The sequence below is a fragment of the Bos javanicus genome, chromosome 13 (assembly GCF_032452875.1).
Source record: "Bos javanicus breed banteng chromosome 13, ARS-OSU_banteng_1.0, whole genome shotgun sequence".
Taxonomy (NCBI): domain Eukaryota; kingdom Metazoa; phylum Chordata; class Mammalia; order Artiodactyla; family Bovidae; genus Bos; species Bos javanicus.
The window spans coordinates 74428400-74453710 of record NC_083880.1 but is presented as its reverse complement, the minus strand read 5'-3'; the positions used below and the strand labels follow the sequence as shown (position 1 = coordinate 74453710).

General features: G+C 41.4%; 1 protein-coding gene across 2 annotated transcripts; it reads right to left on the bottom strand.

The window, feature by feature from the left end:
* Positions 1-2960: 2960 nt before the first annotated feature.
* Positions 2961-6970, bottom strand: SPINT4 (serine peptidase inhibitor, Kunitz type 4). Of its 2 annotated transcripts, none has more exons than XM_061437766.1 (3): positions 6865-6970; positions 4043-4217; positions 2961-3143 (listed from the first exon to the last, which is right to left on the bottom strand). In XM_061437766.1, the coding sequence occupies exons 1-3, from the start codon at positions 6932-6934 to the stop codon at positions 3116-3118; spliced, it is 273 nt and encodes a 90-aa protein (XP_061293750.1). In that variant the 5' UTR covers positions 6935-6970; the 3' UTR covers positions 2961-3115. The 2 variants fall into 2 exon arrangements, with proteins under 2 accessions (XP_061293750.1, XP_061293749.1); XM_061437765.1 differs by having other exon boundaries at positions 6823-6964.
* Positions 6971-25311: the final 18341 nt, after the last annotated feature.

Here is a 25311-nt window from a genome sequence, read left to right as displayed (position 1 = left end):
CAATGCCAAACTTGCCTGTTACTCCAGGTATCTCTTGATTTTCTGTTTTTGCATTCCAGTCCTCTGTGATGAGAAAAACATCTTTTTTTGGTGTTAGTTCTAGAAAGACTTGGAGTTCTTCATAGAACCATTCGACTTCAGCTTCTTTGGCATTAGTGGTTGGGGCATAGACTTGGATTACTGTGAGGCTGAATGGTTTGTCTTGGAAACAAACCGAGATCATTCTGTCTTTTTTGAGACTGCACCCAAATACTGCATTTCAGACTCTTTTGTTGACTATGAAGGCTACTTCATTTCTTCTAAAAGGGAAGAAATATCTACTACCCACAGTAGTAGATATAATGGTCATCTGAATTAAATTCACCCATTCATGTCCATTTTAGTTCACTAATTTCTAAAATGTCGATATTCGCTCTTGCCATCTTCTATTTGACTACATCCAATTTGCCTTGATTCATGGACCTAACATCCCAGGTTCCTATGCAATATTGTTCTTTACAACATTGGACTTTACTTTCACCACCAGACACATCCACAGCTGGATGTTTTTTCCACTTGGTTCAGCCTCCACATGGAACAGAAAATTGGTTCAAAATTGAGAGAGGAGTACAAAATTGAGAAAGGCTGTATATTGTCACCCTGCTTATTTAACTTATATGCAGAGTACATCATATGAAATGCTGGACTGGATGAATCACATGCTGGAATCAAGATTGCCGGGAGAAATATCAATAACCTCAGATATGCAGATGACACCACCCTTATGGCAGAAAGTGAAGAGGAACTAAAAAGCCTCTTGATGAAGGTGAAAGACAAGAGTGAAAAAGCTGGCTTAAAACTCAACATTCAAAACACTAAGATCATGGCTTCTGGTCTCATCACTTCATGGAAAATAGATGGGGAAAAAGTAGAAGTGGTGACAGATATTCTTTTCTTGGGCTCCAAAATCACTTTGGATGGTGACTGCAGCCATGAAATTAAAAGACACTTGCTCCTGGAAGATAAACTTTGACAAACCCAGACAGTGTATTAAAAAGCAGAGACATCGCTTTGCCGACAAAAGTCCATCTAGTCAAAGCTATAGTTTTTCCAGTAGTCATGTACAGATGTGACAGTTGAAACTTTGGTGCGTATAGGAAGAAGACAAAACAATAAACTCTGTGTCTGGTTAGTCCAGTTGCACCAGTTTTTTATTTTATTTGTTTATTTATGGCTGCACTTGTTCTTCGTTGCTGCACGAGGGCTTTCTCTAGTTGCGGTGCGTGGGCCTCTCACTGCAGTGATTTCTCTTGTTGTGGAACATTAGCTCTAAGGTGCATGGGCTCAGTAGTTGTGGCAACATGGGCTTCGTTGCTCCCCAGCACGTGAGCTCTTCCTGGACCAGGGATCTGAACTTGTGTCCTTTGCATTGGCAGGCAGATTCTTAACCACTGGACCACCGGGGAAGTCCATTGCACTTGTTTTTATACACACCTTACTCTAGCTGGGTGCTAGGGCCACACATGTTATCTCAGTTGCCCTTGTTGTATCTTGGGGCTGTTACTGCTTTGCCAAGGAAGACAAGGGAAACACTGACAGACTCAGATTTTTGTATTGAGGAGAATAACACAAGTTAAAAGCCATCATCCAAGTCATTCTTTCACTTTTGGTGCCCAACTGTCATGGGCATCAAAATATCATTTCCTCCCTAAGGTATAACTGCCCTCTTTCCTCAAAGGATTCTTAGTCTTGAGTTTGGTTATTAATATTTACACACTTTTTTCCCCCACTTCTCTGGCTTTTCCAGGAGTTGACTGGAAGAGGAAGCAAACAGTCTATGGGAATATGTTATGCATTTTTGTACCCAACAAACCTACTCTGGGACACCCAGTTTCATGTCTCACAATAGGAAAATGTCAGAACTTTCATTTATGTGGACCAGTCAGATTAGCCCAGTGCCTGTATTTCAGGCCCCACAGCATGTCTCCTATAGCTGATGGGGTTCAAGAATGATTTGCAATTCTAGAATCTTTACCAAAGTTGAAATGTACATATATTCAGAGTAAACCCTGTCTGGACGAGAGTCTCTTCTTGAAGTAATCAGAATTTTTGCAGAAAACTGTCTCAGTTTAGGGAACTTGTTTTCTTATTCTTAAGACTGAGCAGAGACCAAACTTGCATGTCTAGCAACAAGATTTCACTGGCTGGTTCATAAGGCCCCTGACATTGGCCCTAGCAACTGGTGGTGCAGGATGGGATGGGAATCTGTCAATAAGATGGACAGGGAAGGGGTTCAGGGAAGGGATGCCTGAAGAAATTCAGAAATGAGATGGCTAAGCTGAGTGTCCTGCAGCTGGGAAGATCATGGTCATGTGGAACCTTGTAGCACTGTGTTCAGAAGACTTGGCAAACAGTGTCAGGATGGTCACTCTCTTGGGAGCTAAAGCATACTCACTGAACTGAAGCTGAGAGTTCTTTTCTCAGGGCTGAGAATAGCCAAGTCAAATGTCAGTGATTGAGGCACTGAAAAATGTCCAAGTATTCAATAACCGTGATAAATAGAGATGGTATCAGGAAGATAGTTAAACAAATAGTTAACTATTAGTCCCAATAGTTAAACAAATTGGGACTCCTGCCTTGGTGAACATGAATTGGAAGACACTGTGAAGAAAAATTTGTTATGAGTGCAAGAACATTTCATTTGAGTTTAAGGGTCACTGCTTGGTTTGATTTCAAGGACAAAGAGTAGTGTAGATTTGGTACTTTGGTTCTACTAACTACTCAACCTGAGAGGCGAAGTGATATAAACCTATCCAGATTTGGCTCATCACATCTCTAACAGTGTAAGCATTGACTATATGCATGAGGAACGGTTCAGGAGGGAGTGGGGAGTAATGGATTAGGACCAGCTCACATTCCAGCTCTGGATAAAGTGGTGGGAGGTGGGTTGGGAATTGCAGAGAGGAAGAAGGGCTCACACATAAAATTTTTTCATTTTAATGATCATACAGTTATTTCTCAGGAAACACAACACTAACATTAGGAAAATAGTAAAAGGATGCACATTTCAAAGATCTTAAAACTGGTCTGATTTTCCCCACAGCTGTTCTTCAGTGTGCTTGTGCTAAGAAGCTTCTTAGCTGATGGGAGTTTCCCCAGATGGTCTGTTTAAGCAAAACAAACAAAGAAACAAAAGAAACAGGTTATAGGTTTTGTAAAGTCCCCCTGGACTATGTTAAGTCATTTTTATCTCAGGGAAAGCCCAGAGAATGGCATCTCTTTCAGTGTCCCTCTACTTCCCTTGATTAAACTCTCATTCTTCATTAATCTCTCTTTCATTTCCTCAAAACTTAGTTATTGTCTTCTATGTGCCAGGCGCTACAAAGAGTCACTAGGGATATTAAGTAAATAAATAAAACACATTTTCTGCTTTTGAACTATTCCCAAGGCCATGTTCCATCTCACTTTCCTAGAGATCACCCACACCATAGCCCTGTTACCTCTGTGGACCACCTTCTAGTTTTATGACTGGAAAATGGTGAGGTGTGGGCTGGGAGCTTAGCTCTATAAAACAGCATGTTGTTATGGGAAGTTCACAGGTCTCGGAGTTCAAGGTTTGGGTCTGGGTGATCTTGTGCATGTAAGATGATCCAGCCCTGGATGACCAGATTTGGTTAGAAACCTTGCCATGCCATTTATTAATGTGATCTTGGACCAGTTAGTTACCAATATTGGACTTTGTTTCCTCATCTGCCATATAAAAATAATGATACACACCTATCTTAGGGTGATTTTAATTTTAAATTCTATCAATATATGTAATTAACTTAGTGTAGTACCCAGCACATGCTAACTGTCCAATAAATGATGGCTATAATTTTCTCTCTAGACTTTTGATTTCCTAACTGCAAACTGACAAGTGATATGAGATCCAACCCAACTATTAAATGTTTTGATTATGACAATCATCCCACCTCCCCTCCCCAGCCAGGATTTGTCCTGGGATCTCAGAGCCTCTCCTTTCCACTCCCCCAATAACCAAGAATAACATTAAATTTCTTACTTTATGTATTTTTTCTCACAGGTCATTTGACATTCTATTTTAAGCCTGTAGTTGTTAAGATTGCCATCACAGCCAGTGTAGACAAAACTTTCACATAATCCAGAGGTAATGTTGTAGAAATATCTGAACTGAATGTCATAGCAGCTGCCAAAATTGAGCGGCATCTTGCAGCGATCTGCGTGAGAGGTTCACATTGAATTAGGGGGAATTAAAGAGCTTATCTTCACAGGCCTTTACACATTTGTCACGGCAGTCTGGAAATACCCCTATTCAAGGTCACTGAAAGGCATTTGGTTTTCTCTTGGAATTAAGATCACCTGGCAAGTTTGCCCTTGGGCATGCAAATTGATTAAAACTCCAGTTTCTGGTCTTCAGCAGTGATTTGGAGAGATGGTGAGCCATGAAAAAGGAGGTTCTATCAGTGGTGGTAGTGGTGACTTAGTCACTAAGTCTGTCTGACTCTTTGCAACCTCATGGACTGTAGCCTGCTAGGCTCCTCTGTCCATGAGATTTATCAGTCAAGAATACTGGAGTGGGTTGCCATTTCCTTCTCCACGGGGTCTTCCCAACTCAGGGATCGAACCCGTGTCTCCTGCTTGGCAGGTGGATTCTATACCACTGAACCTCCTGTGAAACCCTTTACCAGTATCTTGTGCAAAGTAATGACATTCACCTTTCATATCTTACGTTATATGAAAGCACAATCTCCTTCTCATCTTTCTCGCCTCTTAACTGCCTGGACAGGACATTCAATGCTTACCTTCCAGTTTTCATAGACCCACTATACTAACCATGTCCCCACTTTAAGTTAACTGTGCCTGCTGCTCAAAACAGGGTACATACCAAGATGCATAACCTTGGAGGTAATACTCTTTCACCTTCACACCCTGTCATCTCTCCCCTTGTCCCCTTCCCAGAGGCAAACCTTCTGTTCTTAGTGATAAGAATAACCCTTATGGCCACAGCAGGGGAAGGAGAGGGTGGGATGAATTGAGAGAGTAGCATTGAAATGTATACATTACCATAGGTAAAACAGATAGCCAATGGGAAGTTGCTGTACAGCACAGGGAGCTCAGCTAGGTGCTCTGTGACAAACTAGATGGGTGGGATGGGGTAGGAGGTGAGAGGGAGGTTCAAGAGGGAGGGGACATATGTATACTATGGCTCATTCATGGTGATGTGAGGCAAAAACCAACACAACATTGTAAAGCAATTATCCTCCAATTAGAAATAAATAAATTTAATACAAAAATACCAAAAAAAAAAAAAAAATCACATAGTAAGTGGTCCAAACAGCTACAACACGGTTGTACTGGCAACCCAGAGATTGTTGTTCATCCTATTCAAGCAGCCAGACTGGGATTTATTCCTTGGTAAAAGTAGCTATTTAAATACAGTGACATGCACAAGCTTATTTTATACATACATCCTCTGATACAGGCATTCTTCTGATCCACACTTTATACAAGTGAAACTGAAGCTAAGGGATGGTATGGGATTCAGTGACTTGGACTAGTTTGTTAAATGACAAGGCTGGAATTTGGGGTGTCTGACTTACAGTGTAGACTGTGTTACTTTTTCCCTATGTTCTGGAAGCACTTGAGCCTGTATATAGTACCTGTGAAAGAAAACTTCATTGTCTTTTGCATCTACATTGTAAGTTTCTCTAAACAGTAACCATGTGTTCCAGTGTTCTCTCCTTCCCCAGAGCCTGTGCTAGTGCTAAGTCGCTCCAGTCATGTCCAACTCTTTGTTTCCCCATGAATTGTAGCCTGCCAGGCTCCTTTGTACATGGAATTCTCCAGGCCAGAATACTAGGGTGGGTAGCCTTTCCCTTCTCCAGGGGATCTTCCCAACCCAGGGATTGAACCCAAGTCTCCTGCATTGCAGGCGGATTCTTTACCATCTGAGCCACCAGGGAAGCCTGGTTTGATTCCTGGTGCAATGCAGGAGACCCTGGTTCGATTCCTGGGTTGGGAAGTTCTCCTGGAGAAGGGATAGGCTACCCACTCCAGTATTCTTGGGCTTCCCTAGTGGCTCAGATGATAAATAATCCGCCTGCAAGGCAGAAGACCTGGGTTTGATCCCTGGGTTGGGAAAATCCCCTGGAGGAGGGCATGGCAACCCATTCCAGTATTCTTGCCTGGAGAATCCGATGGACAGAGGAGCCTGGCAAGCTATAGACCATGGGATTGCAAAGAGTGGGACATGACTGAGCAACTAAGCACAGCACAGATAGCTGATTAACAGTGTTATGATAGTTTCAGGTGAACAGGGAAGGAACTCAGCCATAATATACATGTATCCATTCTCCCCCAAACTCCCCTCCCATCTAGGCTGCCACATAACATTGAGCAGAGTTCCCTGTGCTGTACAGTAGGTCCTTATTGGTCATCCATTTTAAATATAGCAGTGTGGACATGTCTATCCCAAACTCCCCAACTATCCCTTCCTCCAATTCTTCCCCCCATGTCCTTGAATGGTCTGGAATTTTTGAAATTTACAGTGAAACCCGTAATTCAGAATACTTCTAGTCCTTTGCATGGCCTACAAAAGAGAATCCCATTTGGAAAGGACTTATTTGTATCACAGTTTGTTTTTTCTCATCAAACATCCACAGGATGCCTAGAATAGATGCCCCAAGTCAAGGCAGTCAGCGTTTATGGGTATTGATACTAAAGGAGGACCTTCTTGGACCATCTGCATATCAAATTTTTTCTAATTCTTTCTTCCTCATTCATAATTGGTCCTTGGATTTATTTTCTGCTTCAATTTCATACCTTTGAATTTTTTACATATCATGTCAGTAATCTGAGTCATACCACCCATTAATGGAGTAGTCAGCAAGGAGGTGAAGAGCCCCAGAAGAAATCCCAGCTCGATCAATTTCATGGTGTAGCCAGTAGCAAGTAGGAGAGTTTTGGTATCAACTGATGTTATATTCTGGGCCTGATGCTTGAGAGGGCTGGGCCCACTTACCCCAAGGGCCAGGACTGGGCATTTCCTAGTGATGAGTTGGACAGTGAGTGCTTGGGTATCCAGCCATGAAGCTGAAGGTTCCAAGCTGATTTAGATCCCTGATAGTGAGTCACAAGTTTATCTAGAATGCAGGGCTTCTATGTATGTTTAACCATGGAGGGTAGAAGCATCAGAGCATTGAATTAAAAAAAGATTGCTTCCTTTCCTCAACTTAACCTTCTATAGCAAAGAACAGACATCCTGGTGCAACAGAAAGAATATAATAAATACAACAGTAATGATAGTAGCTGTATGATCAGGTTACTCAAGATGGCTGTTCTATTGTTCTCTGTACATCCCCTATTTGACCAGTGCTGCTTCTCCTACTCACATGACTGACCTTCCTATGTACTTGCCTCAGGATTCAGCTAGTGATTGTTGCCAAAGGGGTGGTGAGAGGTATGCCCTGTTACTAGTTTCCCTGGTGACTGATGAGCCAACCTGATGTCAAGTTCCCCTTTAACTACTGATCTCTGCCCCCTCAATCTTGCTGGCCTCCAGAATGAGGTCTGCTGCCATGTCCTGCCCACTGTCTGCTGCACGCAGTGGGGTGTCCTACAGATTCTCCCATCCATTAAACCTTTGATGTCTCTGTTGATGACTTTGGGCTCTTTTTTTGTCTTGAAGCTGGACAAGTACAGGCCTTGCAGGCCTGCTGGGTGCTACCCAACAGTAGCTAAACCCTATAGCATTTTCTTCATGAAAAGCACTGTTTAAATGAAACCTTATAACTAAGTCTATATCTACATCTATTTCTATCTCACTAAATAATCATATGCACCCCATGAATTAGGTGCACTTGTGATCATCATTTACAGATGGAGAAACAGGCTGAGGTTAAATTATATGTACAAAGTCACACATCCATTATGTTGTGAACACAAGATTTGAACTCACAACACTCTGTTACCTAAGAATGTGGGACATATTGGTTCTGTTTTCTTGTAAGACTTTTGAAATTTTGACTTCTGCATTTGCACCTCTAAGCCACCTGTTGTTCAGTTGCTAAGTTGTGTCTGACTCTTTGCGATCCCCTGAGCTGCAGCATAGAAGGCTTCCTGTCCTTCACTATCTCCCTGAGTTTGCTCAAACTCATGTCCATTAAATCAGTGATGCCATCCAGCCATCTCATCCTCTGTCGTCCCCTTCTCCTCCTGCCCTCAACTGTTTCCAGCATCAGGGTCTTTCCCAATGAGTCAGCCCTTCGAATCAGGTGGCCAAAGTATTGGAGCTTCAGCTTCATCATCAATCCTGCCAATGAATATTCAGCGTTGATTTCCTTTAGGATTGACTGGTTTGATTTCCTTGCTGTCCAATGCACTCTCAAGAGTCTTCTTCATCACCACAGTTCGAAAGCAAAAATTCTTTAGTGCTCAACCTTCTTTATGGCCCAACTCTCACATCCATATGTGACTACTGAAAAAACCATAGCTTTGACTATGTTTGACCTTTGTTGGCAAAATTACCCTGTCTAAATTTGTAATAGTTTTCTTCCAAGGAGCGAGCGTCTTTTGATTTTGTGGCTGCAGTCACAGTCCACAGTGATTTTGGAACCTAAGAAAATAAAATCTGTCATTGTTTCCACTTTTTCTCCACCTATTTGCCATGACCTTGGACATGGGTTATCTCCTCTTGGCTGCTTGCCGCTCCAGTGCCACACAAAGGCTAATAGTTTTGCCAAGAGAATGCACTGGTCATAGCAAACATGCTCTTCCAACAACACGAGAGAAGACTCTACACATGGACATCACCAGATGGTCAACACCGAAATCAGACTGACTATATTCTTTGCAGCCAAAGATGGAGAAGCTCTATACAATCAGCAAAAACAAGACCGGGAGCTGACTGTGGCTCAGATCATGAACTCCTTATTGCCAAAATCAGACTGAAATTGAAGAAAGTAGGGAAAACCACTAGACCATTCAGGTATGACATAAATCAAATTCCTTACGATTATACAGTGGAAGTGAGAATAGACTTAAGGGACTAGATTTGATAGACAGAGTGCCTGATGAACTATGGATGGAGGTTCATGACATTGTGCAGGAGACAGGGATCAAGACCATCCCCAAGAAAAAGAAATGCATAAAAGTAAAATGGCTGTCTGAGGAGGCCTTACAAAGAGCTGTGAAAAGAAGAGAAACAAAAAGCAAAGAGAAAAGGAAAGATATACCCATTTGAATGCAGAGTTCCAAAGAATAGCAAGGAGAGATAAGAAAGACTTCCTCAGTGAACAATGCAAAGAAATAGAGGAAAACAATAGAATGGGAAAGACTAGAGATCTCTTCAAAAAAATTAGAGATACCAAGGGAACATTTCATGCAAAGATGGGCTCAGTAAAGGACCAAAATGGTATGGACCTAACAGAAGCAGAAGATACTAAGAAGAGGTGGCAAGAATACACAGAAGAACTGTACAAAAAGATCTTCATGACCCAGATAATCATGATGGTGTGATCACTCACCTAGAGTCAGACATTCACATCCTGGAATGTGAAGTCAAGTGGGCCTAGGAAGCATCACTACAAACAAAACTAGAGGAGGTGATGGAATTCCAGTTGAGCTACTTCAAATCCTAAAAGACAATGCTGTGAAAGTGCTGCACTCAATATGCCAGCAAATTTGGAAAACTCAGCAGTGTCCACAGGACTGTAAAAGGTCAGTTTTCATTCCAATCCCAAAGAAAGGCAACGTCAAAGAATGCTCAAACTACTGCACAATTGTACTCATCTCATATGCTAGTAAAGTAATGCTCAAAATTCTCCAAGCCAGGCTTCAGCAGTACGTGAGCTGTGAATTTCCAGATGTTCAAGCTTGTTTTAGAAAAGACAGAGGAACCAGAGATCAAATTGCCAACATCTGTTGGGTCATCAAAAAAGCAAGAGAGTTCCAGAAAAACATCTATTTCTGCTTTATTGACTATGCCAAAGCCTTTGACTGTGTGGATCACAAGAAACTGTGGAAAATTCTGAAAGAGATGGGAATACCAGACCACCTGACCTGCTTCTTGAGAAATCTGTATGCAGGTCAGGAAGCAACAGTTAGAACTGGACATGGAAGAACAAACTGGTTCCAAATAGGAAAAGAAGTACGTCAAGGCTGTATACTGTCATCCTGCTTATTTAACTTATATGCAGAGTACATCATGAGAAACACTGGGCTGGATGAAGCACAAGCTGGGATCAAGATTGCTGGGAGAAATATCAATAACTTCAGATATGCAGATGATACCACCCTTATGGCAGAAAGTGAAGACGAGCTGAAGAGCCTCTTGATGAAAGTGAAAGTGGAGAGTGAAAAAGTTGGCTTAAAGCTCAACATACAGAAAATTAAGATCATGGAATCCATGGCAAATAGATGGGGAAACAGTGGAAGACTTCATTTTTGGGGGCTCTAAAATCACTGCAGGTGGTGACTGCAGTCATCAAATTAAAAGATGCTTACTCCTTGGAAGGAAAGTTATGACCAACCTAGACAGCATATTAAAAAGCATAGATGTTAACTTTGCCAACAAAGGTCTGTCTAGTCAAGGCTATGGTTTTTCTGGGGGTCATGTATGAATGTGAGAGTTGGACTAGAAAGAAAGCTGAGGGCCGAAGAATTGATGCTTTTGAACTGTGGTGTTGGAGAAGACTCTTGAGAGTCCCTTGGACTGCAAGGAGATCCAAACTGTCCATCCTAAAGAAAATCAGTCCTGAGTGTTCATTGGAAGGACTGATGTTGAAGCTGAAACTTCAGTACTTCGGCTATCTGATGCAAAGAGCTGACTCATTTGAAAAGAGCTTGATACTGGGAAAGATTGAGGGCAGGAGGAGAAGGGGATGACAGGGGATGAGATGGCTGGATGGCATCACTGACTCTATGGACATGAGTTTGTGTAAGCTCCGGAAGTTGGTGATGGATAGGGAGGCCTGGCGTGCTGTGGTCCATGGGGTCGCAAAGAGTCAGACACAACTGAGTGACTGAACTGAACTGAACTGATTTGCCATTAAATGATAGGGCTGGATGCCATGATCTTCATTTTACCTGAAGTTGATTATTTTTGGTAAAGTGTAAAGTAAGGTACGATTTCATTTTTTCAATGCTTCTAGACCCATTTATTGGTGAGTTCCTCTTTTATCCAGCTCTTGAACTATTTATTTTACTCTGCTGTACATTCCTACTCCAAAATCACTCTTAATTACTTGCATTTTGTATTATTTTAGGGTTTTGCATTTTCATATACATTTTATTCCATTTTATTTATTTATCTTGGATTAGAGAAAGGTTTATTGTGGGGCCAAAGAAGGATAACTGGTAGCTCATTCTAAAAAACCCCAAGATCCCCAAAGGTTCTGAGGAGAGGAGAAGTTTTCATGAGCAAAATCTGTGGTGAGAGCTGTAGGGTATGTGACTTTCTTCTGACTGGTTGGTGGTGAGGTTAAGTGGGTTGTCCTCCAGGAATCTTGTGCTTATCCTAAAGTTACCATCATCTGCCTGAGTGTAGGCCTTAGTTCCTAAAGAAGAACTCAAACATATTGTTTATATTCCTCAAGGAGGATCCAGGACTCTGCCCCCAGTCTGCACTATTTTTCCTTGACTGCTGCTCCGTTGTTTCCGCTTCCCTTCTCTTCCCCAATTAGCATGTGCTTGAATCTGTTCATATACATTTAATTTTAATTTTTTAATTTTTGATTGCACTGAGTCTTTGTTGCTGGGCATGGGCTTTCTATCGTTGTGGTAAGTGGGGGCTACTCTTCATTGCAGTGGCTTCTCTTGTTGCAGAGCACAGGCTGCAGTTGCAAGGGCTTTAGTACTTGCAGCATATGGGCTCAGTAGTTGTGGTTCATGGGCTTTAGAGCATGGGTTTAGTAGTTTCAGCACACAGGTTTCAGCTGCTTTTGTGGCATGTGGAATCTTCCAGGACCAGAATGTGTTCCCTGCATTGGCAGGTGGTTTTACTCATATACATTTTAGAGTCTGTTAAGTACTTCAGAAGACTCATCTTGGATATTGGTTTGAATTGCATTGGATTTACAGACCAGTTTGAAGAGAATGATATCCTTACAATATAGTCTTCGGTATACAGTTCATCTATACAGGTTTTCATTATTACCTGCCAAGAGCGGTTTATGGTATTTACCATACAGGTCTTGCAGTCTTAATTATATTTTTGATATTATTGTAAAAGTTGTCTTCAAATGATGCATTTTTTCTGTTTCCGATGTACAAAATGCTATTCATATCATGCATTCATCTTGTGTCCAGCATAAACATTTCCTTAATGAGTAGTGATGTTGATGATCTTTCCATACACTTATGTCTTTCATATACTTACGTCATATACTTACACTTATGTTCATTCTTATGTCTTCTTGGATGAATGCTAGTCAGGACTTTGTCCTTTTTAAAATCAGGTATTTTGGCTTTTCCTCCCTAATAAGTTGTATGATTTCCTTATATATTTTTAATATAAACTCTTTACCAGATATATGGTTTACAAGTATTTTTTCTCATTCCATAGGTTGCCTTTTCATTTTATTGCAGGGAAGAGCCGATTCTTACTCCATGTTGGATCTGTTTCTTTGACTTTAACCTTTGCTTTTGTTATTATATTCATACATAATGGCCTGCCTCAGGGAACCTAGCCCCTCTGCCTGACTATTAAACTAAAGTGCCTTTATTCAGCTCACAGAGAGACAATCTGAGCCAGCCCAGCTGTGAAAGGCTGCAGAAAAGAAGTATTAATACATCCTCTCCTATTTTGCAAGATAAATGGGCTTTTTACTTCCCTTCCTCCCTCCCTTCCTCTCTGTTTTATAAAAGAAACCAGCATCCAGATCAAGATAAGATGGTTATTTTGATATACTAGTCTGCTGACTTTCTGGATAAAGTCATATTCCTTGCCTTAACACCTCCTCTCTCAGTTAATTGTGGGGCCAATAGAGTGAGCTTGAAGTTGGTAACAATTTTGTTGATTGTTTCCTTTGTTGTGCAGAGCTTTTTAATATGGTGTAGTCCCACTTGTTTATTTTTGGTTTTGTTGCTTGTAATTTTGATGTTATATCCAAAATATTATTGCCAAAAACTAACATCAAGGAGGTTTCTTTTTATGTCTTCTTCTAGGAGTTTTACACTCTCAAGTTTGAGAAATCAAATATCTCCTGCCATATTGGTAAACAAGGATGTCACAGTAACCAGCAGTTGCAGCCACCATGGATGGTGAACTAGTGAACCCTGAAGGAACTCAGGTAGGAAAGAACACCTGCCATCTAGCAGCCATCAGACTGCAGCCACTCCCAACAGCAAGCCCTGAGGAAACTCATGTGTGAAAACACAGGATACTGGCCCCAGATAGGTGAAATGCATATCAAAGGAATGATTTTAATGAGCCCAGACTCTTGCATCTTCCCAAACATAGAAAAGCGAGAAATTCCTTAACTTGACATGTTTGGTTTCTTTAATTATCTGTGATCTTTTGGTGTTCCCAACTACCTGCCCTATGTTGCAGAACTTCTCCCCTCACCTCCTTGGAGAAGTTATTACTCAGAAATATCTGAAAAAAAATTAAAACCTAGCTGAGAATTTGAATCTGAATTTGCAAAAATCTCTTCTGTTTGGTGTGGCAAAGCACATTCCTTCCTGGTAGATATATGGCTGTCCTTCAGTCTCATCAAAATAAGTTAAAAAAACAAAACAAAACTGGAGACCAATATCTTCTCCTGCTAGGGTTTAATTTCTTAAAATATCAAGGTAACAAGGTTTATTATACCAAATATTTGTACACTTTCTTTAAAAAATATTATTTATTTGGCTCAACTAAAGAATAAAAGATTCTTCATTATTTCATTGAAGCAGATGGGATCTCTTTCAGTTGCAGCATGCAAGATCTTCAGGTGTGGTATGTGGGATCTAGTTCCCTGACCACGGGTCAAACACTAAGCCCCCTATTTTGAGAGTATGGGGGCCCCAGCCATTGGTCCACCAGGGAAGTCTTGTATAATTTCAATGTGAAAAAAAATTACATATGCTATAATCAGTGAGATGGACCATAGAGAAAGAGGTGAGGGACTTGGCTGGCAATCCAGTGGTTAAGCCTCCATGCTCCAAGGAAGGGGGTGCAAGTTTGATACCTGGTTGGGGTACTGAGATCCCACATACCTTTGGCCCAGCCCCGCCACCCCAAAAGAGTGAATGATATAAGCCAGTGCTCTAAACAAAGTTCTTCCCACAAATTTTTAATTCTTACAGTGTAATTTTTGTGTAAGTTTTACATTGAAGATGATTTCTCAGATGTAGTCATAAACCTTTCTATCAGATGAGTTTTTAGATCTGTAAACTGGATGAGGATTCATAGAAAGAAGTTATTTCCAAGTCTAAAGCCCAGGATGGGCTGGGTCAGGCCCTAGTCACCCGTTTGCAGCTTTCAGACTTCTTGGGTATTTCACTATATTCAATGTGAAATAAACAAACAACACAAAGAAAAACCCAACAGCTATAAAAAAAAGAATGAAATAATGCCATTTGTAGCAACATGGATGAACCTAGAGATTGTCATACTGAGTGAAGTAAGTCACACAGAGAAAAAAAGATATCATATAATATCACTTATATGTGGAATCTAAAATAATAGTACAGATGAACTTGTTTACAAAACAGAAATAGAGTCCCTTGACATAGAAAACAAACTTGTGGTTACCAAGGTGGAGATAGGAATAGACTGGGAGACTGGGACTGACATATGCATACTACTCTGTATAAAACAGATAACTGGTAACCTATTGTATAGCACAGGGAACTCTGTGCAACACTCTGTAATGACCTGTATGGGAAGGAATCTAAAAAACAGTGTTGTTGTTGTTCAGTTGCTCAGTTGTGTTGACTCTTTGTGACCCCGTGGACGGCAGCACACCAGGCTTCCCTGTCCTTCACTATCTCCCTGAGTTTGCTCAAACTCATGTCCATTGAGTTGTGATGCCATCCAGCCATCTCATCCTCTGTCGTCCCCCTTCTCCTCCTGCCCTCAATCTTTCCCAGTGTCAGGATCTTTTCCAACGAGTCAGCTCTTTGCATCAGATGACCACAGTATTGGAGCTTCAGCTTCAGCATCAGTCCTTCTAGTAAATATTCAGGGTTGATTTCCTTTAAGATTGACTGGTTTGATCTCCTTGCTGTCCAAGGGACTCTTAAGAGTCTTTTCCAGCACCGCAGTTCAAAAGCAACAATTCTTTGGTCCTCAGCCTTCTTTATGGTTCAACTCTCACATCCATACATGACTACTGGATATCTATCTATCTATATGAATTGTGTATATATATATATATATATATATATATACACACACACACACATATAAAGAAGTGGATATATATGTGTATATATATGTATTACTGATTCACTTTGCTGTACAGCAGAAACTAACACAGGATTGTAAATCAACTCTAATACAAATTAATTAAAAAAATAAATATCCTAAAGAAACTCCAAACAAACTAAAAAAAAATCCTAAGTCTTACACCAAAATATACACTCTGACTTGAAAGTATGGTTTTGGTTTTTTTTTTTTTTTAATAAGACATTTTGGTGGTGGTATGGGGTGAAGTTTGAGACATAGTTAACACTTATTTTAAGATACCAACCTATAAACCATATGCTATGTTGATGCAAAAGGCATCAACGAACCATAGTATCAGGGGAAAAAATCTACACTGGACAAAAGATACAGTTAATCTACATATTTTGAAATTGTAATTTGAATCAAGGGTAAATGCTGAAAAATCATGCTCAGTTTCATTTATTTTGTGCTTTCTTTTTGGCTGCGCTGTCTTCATTGCTATGAGGGCTTCTCTCTAGTTGTGGGGAGCAAAGGCTCCCCTCTGGTTGCAGTGTGGGGGCTTCTCACTGAAGTGGCTTCTCTTGCTGTGGAGCATGGCTCTAGGGTGTGTGTGCTCAGTAGTTGTGGTTTCCAGGCTCTAGTGCACAGACTCAGTAGTTGCAGCTCACAGGCTTAGTTTCTCTGCAGCATGTGGGATCTTCCTGGACCAGGGATCAAACAGTGTCTCCTGCATTGGCAGGCAGATTCTTTCTCCAGAGACAAAGTGTTCAGTTCAGTTCAATTCAGTCGCTCAGTTGCGTCCGACTCTTTGCGACCCCATGAATTGCAGCACACCAGGCCTCCCTGTCCATCACCAACTTCCAGAGTTCACTCAGACTCACATCCATCGAGTCGGTGATGCCATCCAGCCATCTCATCCTCTGTCGTCCCCTTCTTTTCCTGCCCCCAATCTCTCCCAGCATCAGAGTCTTTTCCAATGAGTCAACTCTTCGCATGAGGTGGTCAAAGTATTGGAGTTTCAGCTTTAGCATCATTCCTTCCAAAGAACACCCAGGACCAATCTCCTTTAGGATGAACTGGTTGGATCTCCTTGCAGTCCAAGGGACTCTCAAGAGTCTTCTCCAAAAAAAAAAAAAAAAAAAGAAGAGTCTTCCCCAACACCACAGTTCAAAAGCATCAATTCTTCGGTGCTCAGCTTTCTTCACAGTCCAACTCTCACATCCATACACGACCACTGGAAAAACCATAGCCTTGACTAGACGGACCTTTGTTGGCAAAATAACGTCTCTGCTTTTGAATATGCTATCTAGATTGGTCATAGCTTTCCTTCCAAGGAGTAAGCATCTTTTAATTTCATGGCTGTAGTCACCATCTGCAGTGATTTCGGAGCCCCCCAAAATGAAGTCTTCCACTGTTTCCCCATCTATTTGCCATGAAGTGATGTGACCAGATGCCATGATCTTTGTTTTTTGAATGTTGAGCTTTAAGCCAACTTTTTCACTCTCCTCTTTCACTTTCATCAAGAGGCTTTTTAGTTCCTCTTCAGTGTCTGCCATAAGGGTGGTTTCATCTGCATATCTGAGGTTATTGATATTTCTCCTGGCAATTGTACCTTCTCCTATTTCCCGAAATAAAATTGTAGAGCTTACTATTTAATCATTCCCCACAGTTTCAGTTTTCTCTCAGTATAAAGCAACAGCTACATACATGTCATGAAATGCTTCTGTGTTAATGTAATAATTCCCGTGGCTCATCCAACGTGAGTGAAGGAACACAATTTCAAAGACTACAACTTGGGGCAAGTATAGAAGGACTGAAAACAAACAAACAAACCACAATTCAAGTTTTAAAACTTGCTCTTAAAATCATTCATAGGACACACAGGTCATTTTAACTTCTTAGAAATGTAAAAGTATTTGCACTGTCATATGCTTGTCTGTCCATTATGTACGTTATCCAGAATGTACATTATCAGATGCCAATTTGAGGGACCAGACATGATATTTAAAAAGTACTCTATATCTGGACTTCTCTGGTTGGCACAGTGGATAATAATCCACCTGTCAGTGCAGGGGACATGGGTACTATCCCTGGCCGAAGAAGATCCCACATGTCCTGGAGCAACTAAGCCCACGAGCCAACAGCAGCTCCTGAGCCTGTGTGCCCCAAGTATGGAAGCTGCGCACCTCGAGCCTGTAGCCTGTGCTCTTCAACAAGAGTTGAAATGCGATGAGAAGCCTGCGCCCAGTGAAGAGTAACCCCCTGCTCAACCTCTGGCTCGCTGCAACTAGAGAAAGCCTGAGTCCAATGATCCTTTCAGGGTAAAGGATGATGAAACATTTTTTTAAAGGAGTCAGTTATATCAGCTAACTTAAGTCATTCAGTCTGCTCTCTCTCTCTCTCTTTTTGGGCCACACTGCTTGGCCTGTGGGATATTAGTTTCCCAACCTGGGATGGAACCCGTGCCCCTTACCATGGAAGTTCAGAGTCTTAACCACTGAATAACCAGGGAAGTCCTTAGTCTGCTCTTAGTCTGCTCTGTTTATGGGATGTTTGGCAGCGTCCCTTCTCTCTCTTCACTGCATTTTAGTAGAAACCACCTCCTGCTAAACTTTGCTAATCCCACATTTCTCTAGACATTGCCAAATGTTCCTTTTGGGGAAAATTGCCCCTGGTTGAGTGGCTTGGCCAGAGACACTGATTTCCAGATCACCTTAATCCAATGAGTCATTGTGATGGTTCAAACCTAAGTTAATATGCCCTGTAAAAGAGTACCTATTTATATTTCATCTTACTTTTAGGATAAAGGTATTTTGATGTTCATTTCAAAAACTTTGGTGTTCTCTAGAGCCTCCCCTTCCCATCTTAGCAGGCAGGTATCGACAAACATGACCAGCAGGCCAAATCTGCCATGTCATTTATGATTGTAAACTAGGCTTTACTGGAACACACCTCCACTCATTCATTTATATATTGTCTATTTTGTGTGTGTGTGTGTGTGCTAAACAGCAGGCTTGAGTAGTTGTGACAGAGATCAGATAGCCTGAAAAGTCCAAAATATTTACTGTCTGATCCTTTACAGAAAAAGTTTGCCAACCCTTGATGTAAATCTGTAGCCTCTATTTAATTATACTTTTATATAAATTGTAATTCTTGGAGACACCATGACAGAATGACAAGGGTGTTCTCCAAGGGATTATAGTCTTCATGTATTCATATTCAGTCTTCTGCAGGGGGACAGAAAGTAAAAAGTAAAAAGACACTTGTCTTTCATTCTGTCCCTCAAGTATCATTATTAACTCGATGTAGCCTCTCCCTGCTGCCCACCCCCCCTCCCCGGAATTGAGGGTCTGTTGATCTGTCACAGTCTCTGCTGGGGGTGGACTGGGAAGAGAATTTCCAGCAACAGTATATTCATAAGTGTCATTGTCTTTTTTGGCCCATTTTATTTTGGCCATTGTTGTACCCAAACCCTTGTCCCCCAGCTTCCCAACCTTTACTGCCTCCCCAGGAAAAGCTGGACCAATCTATGAGAGCATCTTCTCCCAAATTCCCCATTCTCTTCACTTTTTCTTTAATACATTCAATAAACTCAGGGAAATCAGTCCTGAATATTCCTTGGAAGGACTGATGCTGAAGCTGAAGCTCCAATATTTTGTCCATCTGATGCAAAGAACTGACTCATTGGAAAAGACCCTGATACTGGCAAAGATTGAAGGCAGAAGCAGAAGGGGATGACAGAGGATGAGATGGTTGGATGGCATCATCAACTCGAAGGACGTAAGTTTGAACAAGCCCTGAGAGTTGGTGATGAACAGGGAAGCCTGGGTTGCTGCAGTCCATGGGGTTGCAAAGAGTCGGACACAACTGAGTGACCGAACTGGACTAAAACTCAGGCTGGGGTGAAACATCCTTTCAAGAGATTCCACCCTGGAATATTACTCAGCTATCAAAAAGAATGAAACATTGTCATTTGCAGCAACATAAATGAGCCTAGAGGTTATTGTACTAAGGAAAGTAAGTCAGAAAGAGGAGGACAAATACTGTGTGATATTGTTTATATGTGAAATCTAAAATACAACACAAACGAACATATCTACAAAACAGAAAGAGACAGACACAGAGAATGGACTTGTAGCTGCCTAGGGCGAGACAGGGTAGGGGATATCTGTATCTATATATATGTATCTATATATACAAGTATCTGAGTCACTTTGATGTACAGAAGAAATTAACACTATATTGCTATATTAACATTATTTACTATAATAAATCAACTATACTTCAATAAAATAAAAAAAAAGGAAAAGAAAAAAAGATTCTATCCTGGAAGTTCAGCCCCTTTTGTGCGGTATACATGCCAGGCTGTTTTCAGTTCAGCCTTGTCTCCCTCAAAGCAAGTCCAGGTGCTTAGAATGCATTAATTGAGGAAGGGGTTGATAATCCATTTCCCTTCTTTCTTTTTAAAAATTTATTTATTTGGCTGCTTTGGTCTTGGTTGTGGCATGCAGTATCTTTGTTTCATGGACTCTCCAGTTGCTCATGGGCTTAGTTGCTCCACAGCATGTGGGATCTTAGTTCCCTGGGAAGGTGGATTCTTAACCCCTGGACCACAGGGAAGACCCTAACTCTTTGGTCTTGACTTAATAGACTCTCACTGCAGCTCAGTAGCCTCTGATTCATCTCTTCCAAGTCCTCCCCACCCCACACTGTGCCTGTCCTTGATTCACGATATGGTCATGAAGCCCTGAAGGCTGCTCCCAGGCAGGTTACTTGCAGTGCAACATCTGATTGAGATTTCTCCTTGAGCTCAAATATGGGATCAGTTTGTCCAGTGAGTGCGACAGATTGTTAGTAGGGATTGTCCAGATGTGAACAGTGCTACCTTAAGGCCTTCATCAGGGCATGTAGTATTGTATTCCGTGCCCCTTCAGCCTCCGCTGCTTCACCCTGGGTAGGGACAATGCTGCCTGCCTCCATGCTTGGATGAGGTTACTCCTTCCTGACTCATCCTGGCAGGCACTGAGCCTTGAGAAGAGCACATGAGTGGCCTGAAGCTTAAGCTCCATGAGTTTCATGGTAAATTAGCCTTTGCAGCCAAGCTCAACCTCTATTTGCAAGTCAGATCATGTTGGGGAGAGTGGTCTCAAATTTATTGCTTCTCTGGAATTCCCTGGTGGTCCAGTGATTGGGACTCTGTGCTTTCATTGTGGAGGGCTTGGGTTCAGTCCCTGTTCAGGGAACTAGGATCCCATAAGCCCCAAAGTGTGGCCAAAAGAAAAAAAATCTATTGCTACCCAGTATCTTTCTAAAAGTGGACTAAGAAAAACAATAGTGTGGAGCCTTATGGGGAAAACGGGGAGGGTAACAAATCCATTTTTCCTTCTGGATTCTTTTTTTCTTTGACAGTCAATTTTATGATGTCTTGTAGTCTCCCTCATGGTTCTGCCATACTTTATTACCCTTATATCTTCTATGCTCTGTCTTCCTTATATCAGCTAAATTTATTTTTAAAAATACAATGTGTTATGAGTCTTGGTAAGCTGCCTTAAACCCTTCTGAAACTAGGTTGAATAGAAATAAATAAATGAGTAAACCCATAAGCTAGCTTGAACTCAGTCTTCATAATAAAATTATTTTTATTATTTATTTATTTTATATTTTTATTTTTGGCCACACTGGGTCTTCGTTGCTGTACGCAGGCTTTCTCTAGTTATGGTGCATGGGGTTCTCATTGCTGTGACTTCTGTTGTCGTGGAGCATGGGCTTTGTTGTCCCAGGCTATGGGGGATCTTTGAGGACCAGGGATAGAAACTGTGTCCCTTGCATTGACAGCTGGATTCTTAACCACTGGACTACCAGGGAAGTCCCCTAAATTATTTTTTTTTATAGGGTAACATGCTGCTTGGAATGTGGAAAGGGTGAAAAGGGGCTTTGGAGACTCAAGGTTACCTCCTGGGTTCATTAGCTTCATGGCTGGGGACCCGGCACATCCTGTTCTGCCCCCGTGGCTGAAAGGTAGTGAAGTGGGACACGTGGGAATGAAATACAAGTAGAGCTGCCAAGAATTTACTTAAAAGAGTAGTCTCATCTCAGAGACGCCATCTCCCACTTTCTCCTAATAGCATCAAGGAGGAGGTTCATCTGAACCCTTCTTTGAGCTTTACTTGCTTCTCCAGATGACTAGAAAAGATGGTAAGAGCAGTAGTGAGATCCCCAGAAGAGGCTATATTCATGCCTTAGCCTGTACCCTGAAATAAAATTAGAAGTGATTCAGTTATATATATATATATATATACATATGTATATATATATCTATAAAACTTCTAATTTCTCAGTTCAGTTCAGTCACTCAGTCGTGTCCGACTCTTTGCAACCCCATGGAGTGCAGCACTCTAGGCTTCCCTGTCCATCACCAACTCCCAGAGCTTACACAGACTCATGTCCATCAAGTCGGTGATGCCATCCAACCATCTCATCCTCTGTCATCCCCTTCTCCTCCTGCCTTCAGTCTTTCCCAGCATCAGGGTCTTTTCCAATGGGTCAGTTCTTCACATCAGGTGGTCAAAGTATTGAAGTTTCAGCTTCAGCATCAGTCCTTCCAATTCTAAATTTCTTAAATATATATATATATATATATGAAAGGTTGTTGTTGAATCACGCGAATACACCAGGATTCTTGGCCCCCGGAGGAGAAGAATTCAATCCGGGGCCAGAGACGAGGCTTGATCGCTCAGAGCTTTTGTGTAATAAAGTTTTATTAAAGTATAAAGGAGATAGAGAAAGCTTCTGACATAGGCATCAGAAGGGGGCAGAAAGAGTACCCCCCTGCTAGTCTTCAGCTGGATGTTATATAGTCACTAGCAGTCTGTTAATGAAAGAAAGGAATGTCTTAAAATTCAGAATGGCACCAGGCCCCTCACCCGTAAGATGCATTTTGGGATAATCTTGGCACCAAATGGTTTATCCTGGGCCATGAAATGATTAACTTGAATCTTGAAGAAGGGCAGACCACCATACAAATAGTTTCATTTACATAGATTAGGGGAACAATATCTGAGTATAACATACTGGTTTGTCAAGTAGGTTCTGGGCCAAGAGGTGGAACCGACTTGGAGACAGAGTTTGGGGTAAAGGCATAGTACATTAGCATAGCTTAAGACAAACATTTCCATAAGACAAAGGCATTGGTTATCTCTAGGCTCAAGAATAGCTAACTTCAGGCGAAACCAGGTGTCATTATGGCAACACAGTATTTTAAGAGAAACCTCCCTTTAAATTTGTATAGAGAAGGAAAAAATATTGCTAGTTTGTTTCCTCCTGCCGCTTAAGAGAGATAAAAATGTCTGACACTTGCAGGCTATTTCCTCCATTTGGAGACCCCTGGCCTTCCTGCCTGTTACCCTCTCATATATATATATATATATAGTGGTGTTGGGGCTTCCCTTGTGGCTCAGCTGGTAAAGAATCTGCCTGCAATGCGGGAGACCTGGGTTTGATTCTTGGGTTGGGAAGATCCCCTGGAAAAGAGAAAGGCTACCCACTCCAGTATTCTGGCCTGGAGTCTAAGCCACCAGGGAAGCCTGTGTTTATGTATATAAAACACACACACACACACACACACACTATTTTTCATTATGGTTTATCACAGGATAGTGAATATAGCTCTCTGTGCTCTACAGTAGGATGGCTTCCCTGATAGCTCAGTTGGTAAAGAATCTGCCTGTAAAGTCCTGCCTGCAGGACTCCCCGGTTTGATTCCTGGGTTGGGAAGATTCGATGCAGAAGGGATGGGTTACCCACTCCAGTATTCTGGACTGGAGAATTCCATGGACTGTATAGACTATGGGGTTGCAAAGAGTCAGACATGACCGAGTGACTTTCACTTAACTGCAGTCGGACATTGTTGTATATCCATTCTGTACATAATAGGTTGCCCCTGCTACCCCCAAACTCTCACTCTATCTCTTCCTCACCCTACATTCTCTTTACTCTTAGTTTTGCTCTTTTGGACTATAATTTCTTTGGTATTCAATCATTACCATCTCCATGGAGAATGCCTTGTTAGCATTCTTTCATGTCATTTAAATGATGGGGATCTGAGAAGTACAGCCTTCTTCCTTGTTCTCCAGCTTTGGTCTTTCTAGCTTCCCTCCGTCTTGCCCATTGCTTCTATTACAGTGTTCATAAACACTGTTTATACTATCATGCTTTTCTAAAAATTTCTGAGTCACTGAAAAGGAACATTTCTCACTTTTGAAATGCAAAGTATGAGTACATTGGATGCCTTATCCTTCTGTAGTATTTAAGTTAATCTCTTTCTTATAAGGCTTATCGAACATAGGCTTTTTATTATACATCTACTTTGGTACAGTGACTTTCAGGTGAACAGACTACTCTCTCTGTGCTTCCTATCTCCTTGACTTTGGACTTGGTTTGCTATTTGCTTTGGTCAAGTTTGAAGTGTGCTTGTAGAATTTAATTTCCTCCTTTGACTTCTGCTTTTTTTCCATGAGAAGAATGTTTCTTGAGAAACCACTGGTCCCAGAAGAATGAGAGATGTATAGATCAAAGTGGACCCTCCCCTCAGCCTGGATTCAAGCTCAGCTAAACCCAGTTTAGGTAATCGGATGTCTGTGTTTCTGCTGATGTGTGTGAGAAACTTTTATTGTTGCTTGCCACTGAGATTTTCTTGGTGAGGCATTATGTTGCTAAGCAATGTTGACTAAACCACTCATGCAAAAAAATTATGATTTAAACATTACATACACACACAGTATCAGATAGTAGGAGATGTGGAAGAACTAAAATGAATAGACGCATATATAATATTAGTGATACTTATATGTATAAACATCCATGATACAGCAAGAAGGAGGATGTTATGGTCCTCTTTTCTGACCAGAATGTTGTGGCTGATGTTTATGATTTTTTCCTCATGCTATTCATCCACATTCCCTTTGCTTTCATCCAGCAATGTATCAGCGGGTTTGTGTGTCCTTTTTTTTTTTTTTTAAACCTGGTAGAATTCTTATTCCAAATTCTCATATCTGAAGCATGTGAGACCTTCGTGGCTCTGTCTTTATTGGCTGTTGTAATCTTCTATTACATTAGACCTAGAAGTTTCCTATGTTCTAGTCTAATTCTTACCTTTGTAGTGTAGTAGCAGTAGGCTACCCACTCCAGTATTCTTGCCTGGAGAATTCTGTGGACAGAGGACCCTGGTGGGCTATAGCCCATGGAGTTGCAAAGAGTTGGACATGACTGAACGACTTAGCATAGCAGTCCTATTTCTTTTTTATAGTAGTGATTGACCACTACAGTCAACAGAGAAACCCCTCTTGATTTGTTTAGTGAAATAAGGAGCATGAAACGGCCACTTGGCAGTCTTACCCCTTCATCCAAGTACAGCTTTTGTGAGCCTTCGTGGAGGAATTCCACCCTGGGATGTTAATAAAACCCCCACAACACCCAAGTTGGTAGATCACAGTGGCTATTGCTGGAGATGTTCTTGGATCCTTAGAAGAAAGATCTGTGTTAAGACACAAGGGAAGGCTCTCGCCTTCTGTGATGGGCTGTTCTCTGTCTGTGGAGCATGTTTCTCCCAGCGCCATTCTTACCTTTTAAGATGACCCACATTCTGTTTGTGGAATGTATGTCTCTCTAAATAAACCCACTCTTTACCTAAAAACAGAAAATTGAAGGAGAACTGGGAATCCTGGATTGATGAGTCTTTGGAAGCCATTCAGTCTATCCTTCCTCAAGGTATGTTCACAAACAATGGGGGGCACTGGTCAAAGGGGCATTTTTCATTTCCAGACTGCAGCTTTCTCTAATGGGGTGACATGCTTAGGGGCTAAGTCCTTCTGTAACTGCCCCTGGCAACACACACAAGGAGTCTAGAGCTGGCAGTCTTCTTGCTGAAGTTCTTCCTAAAT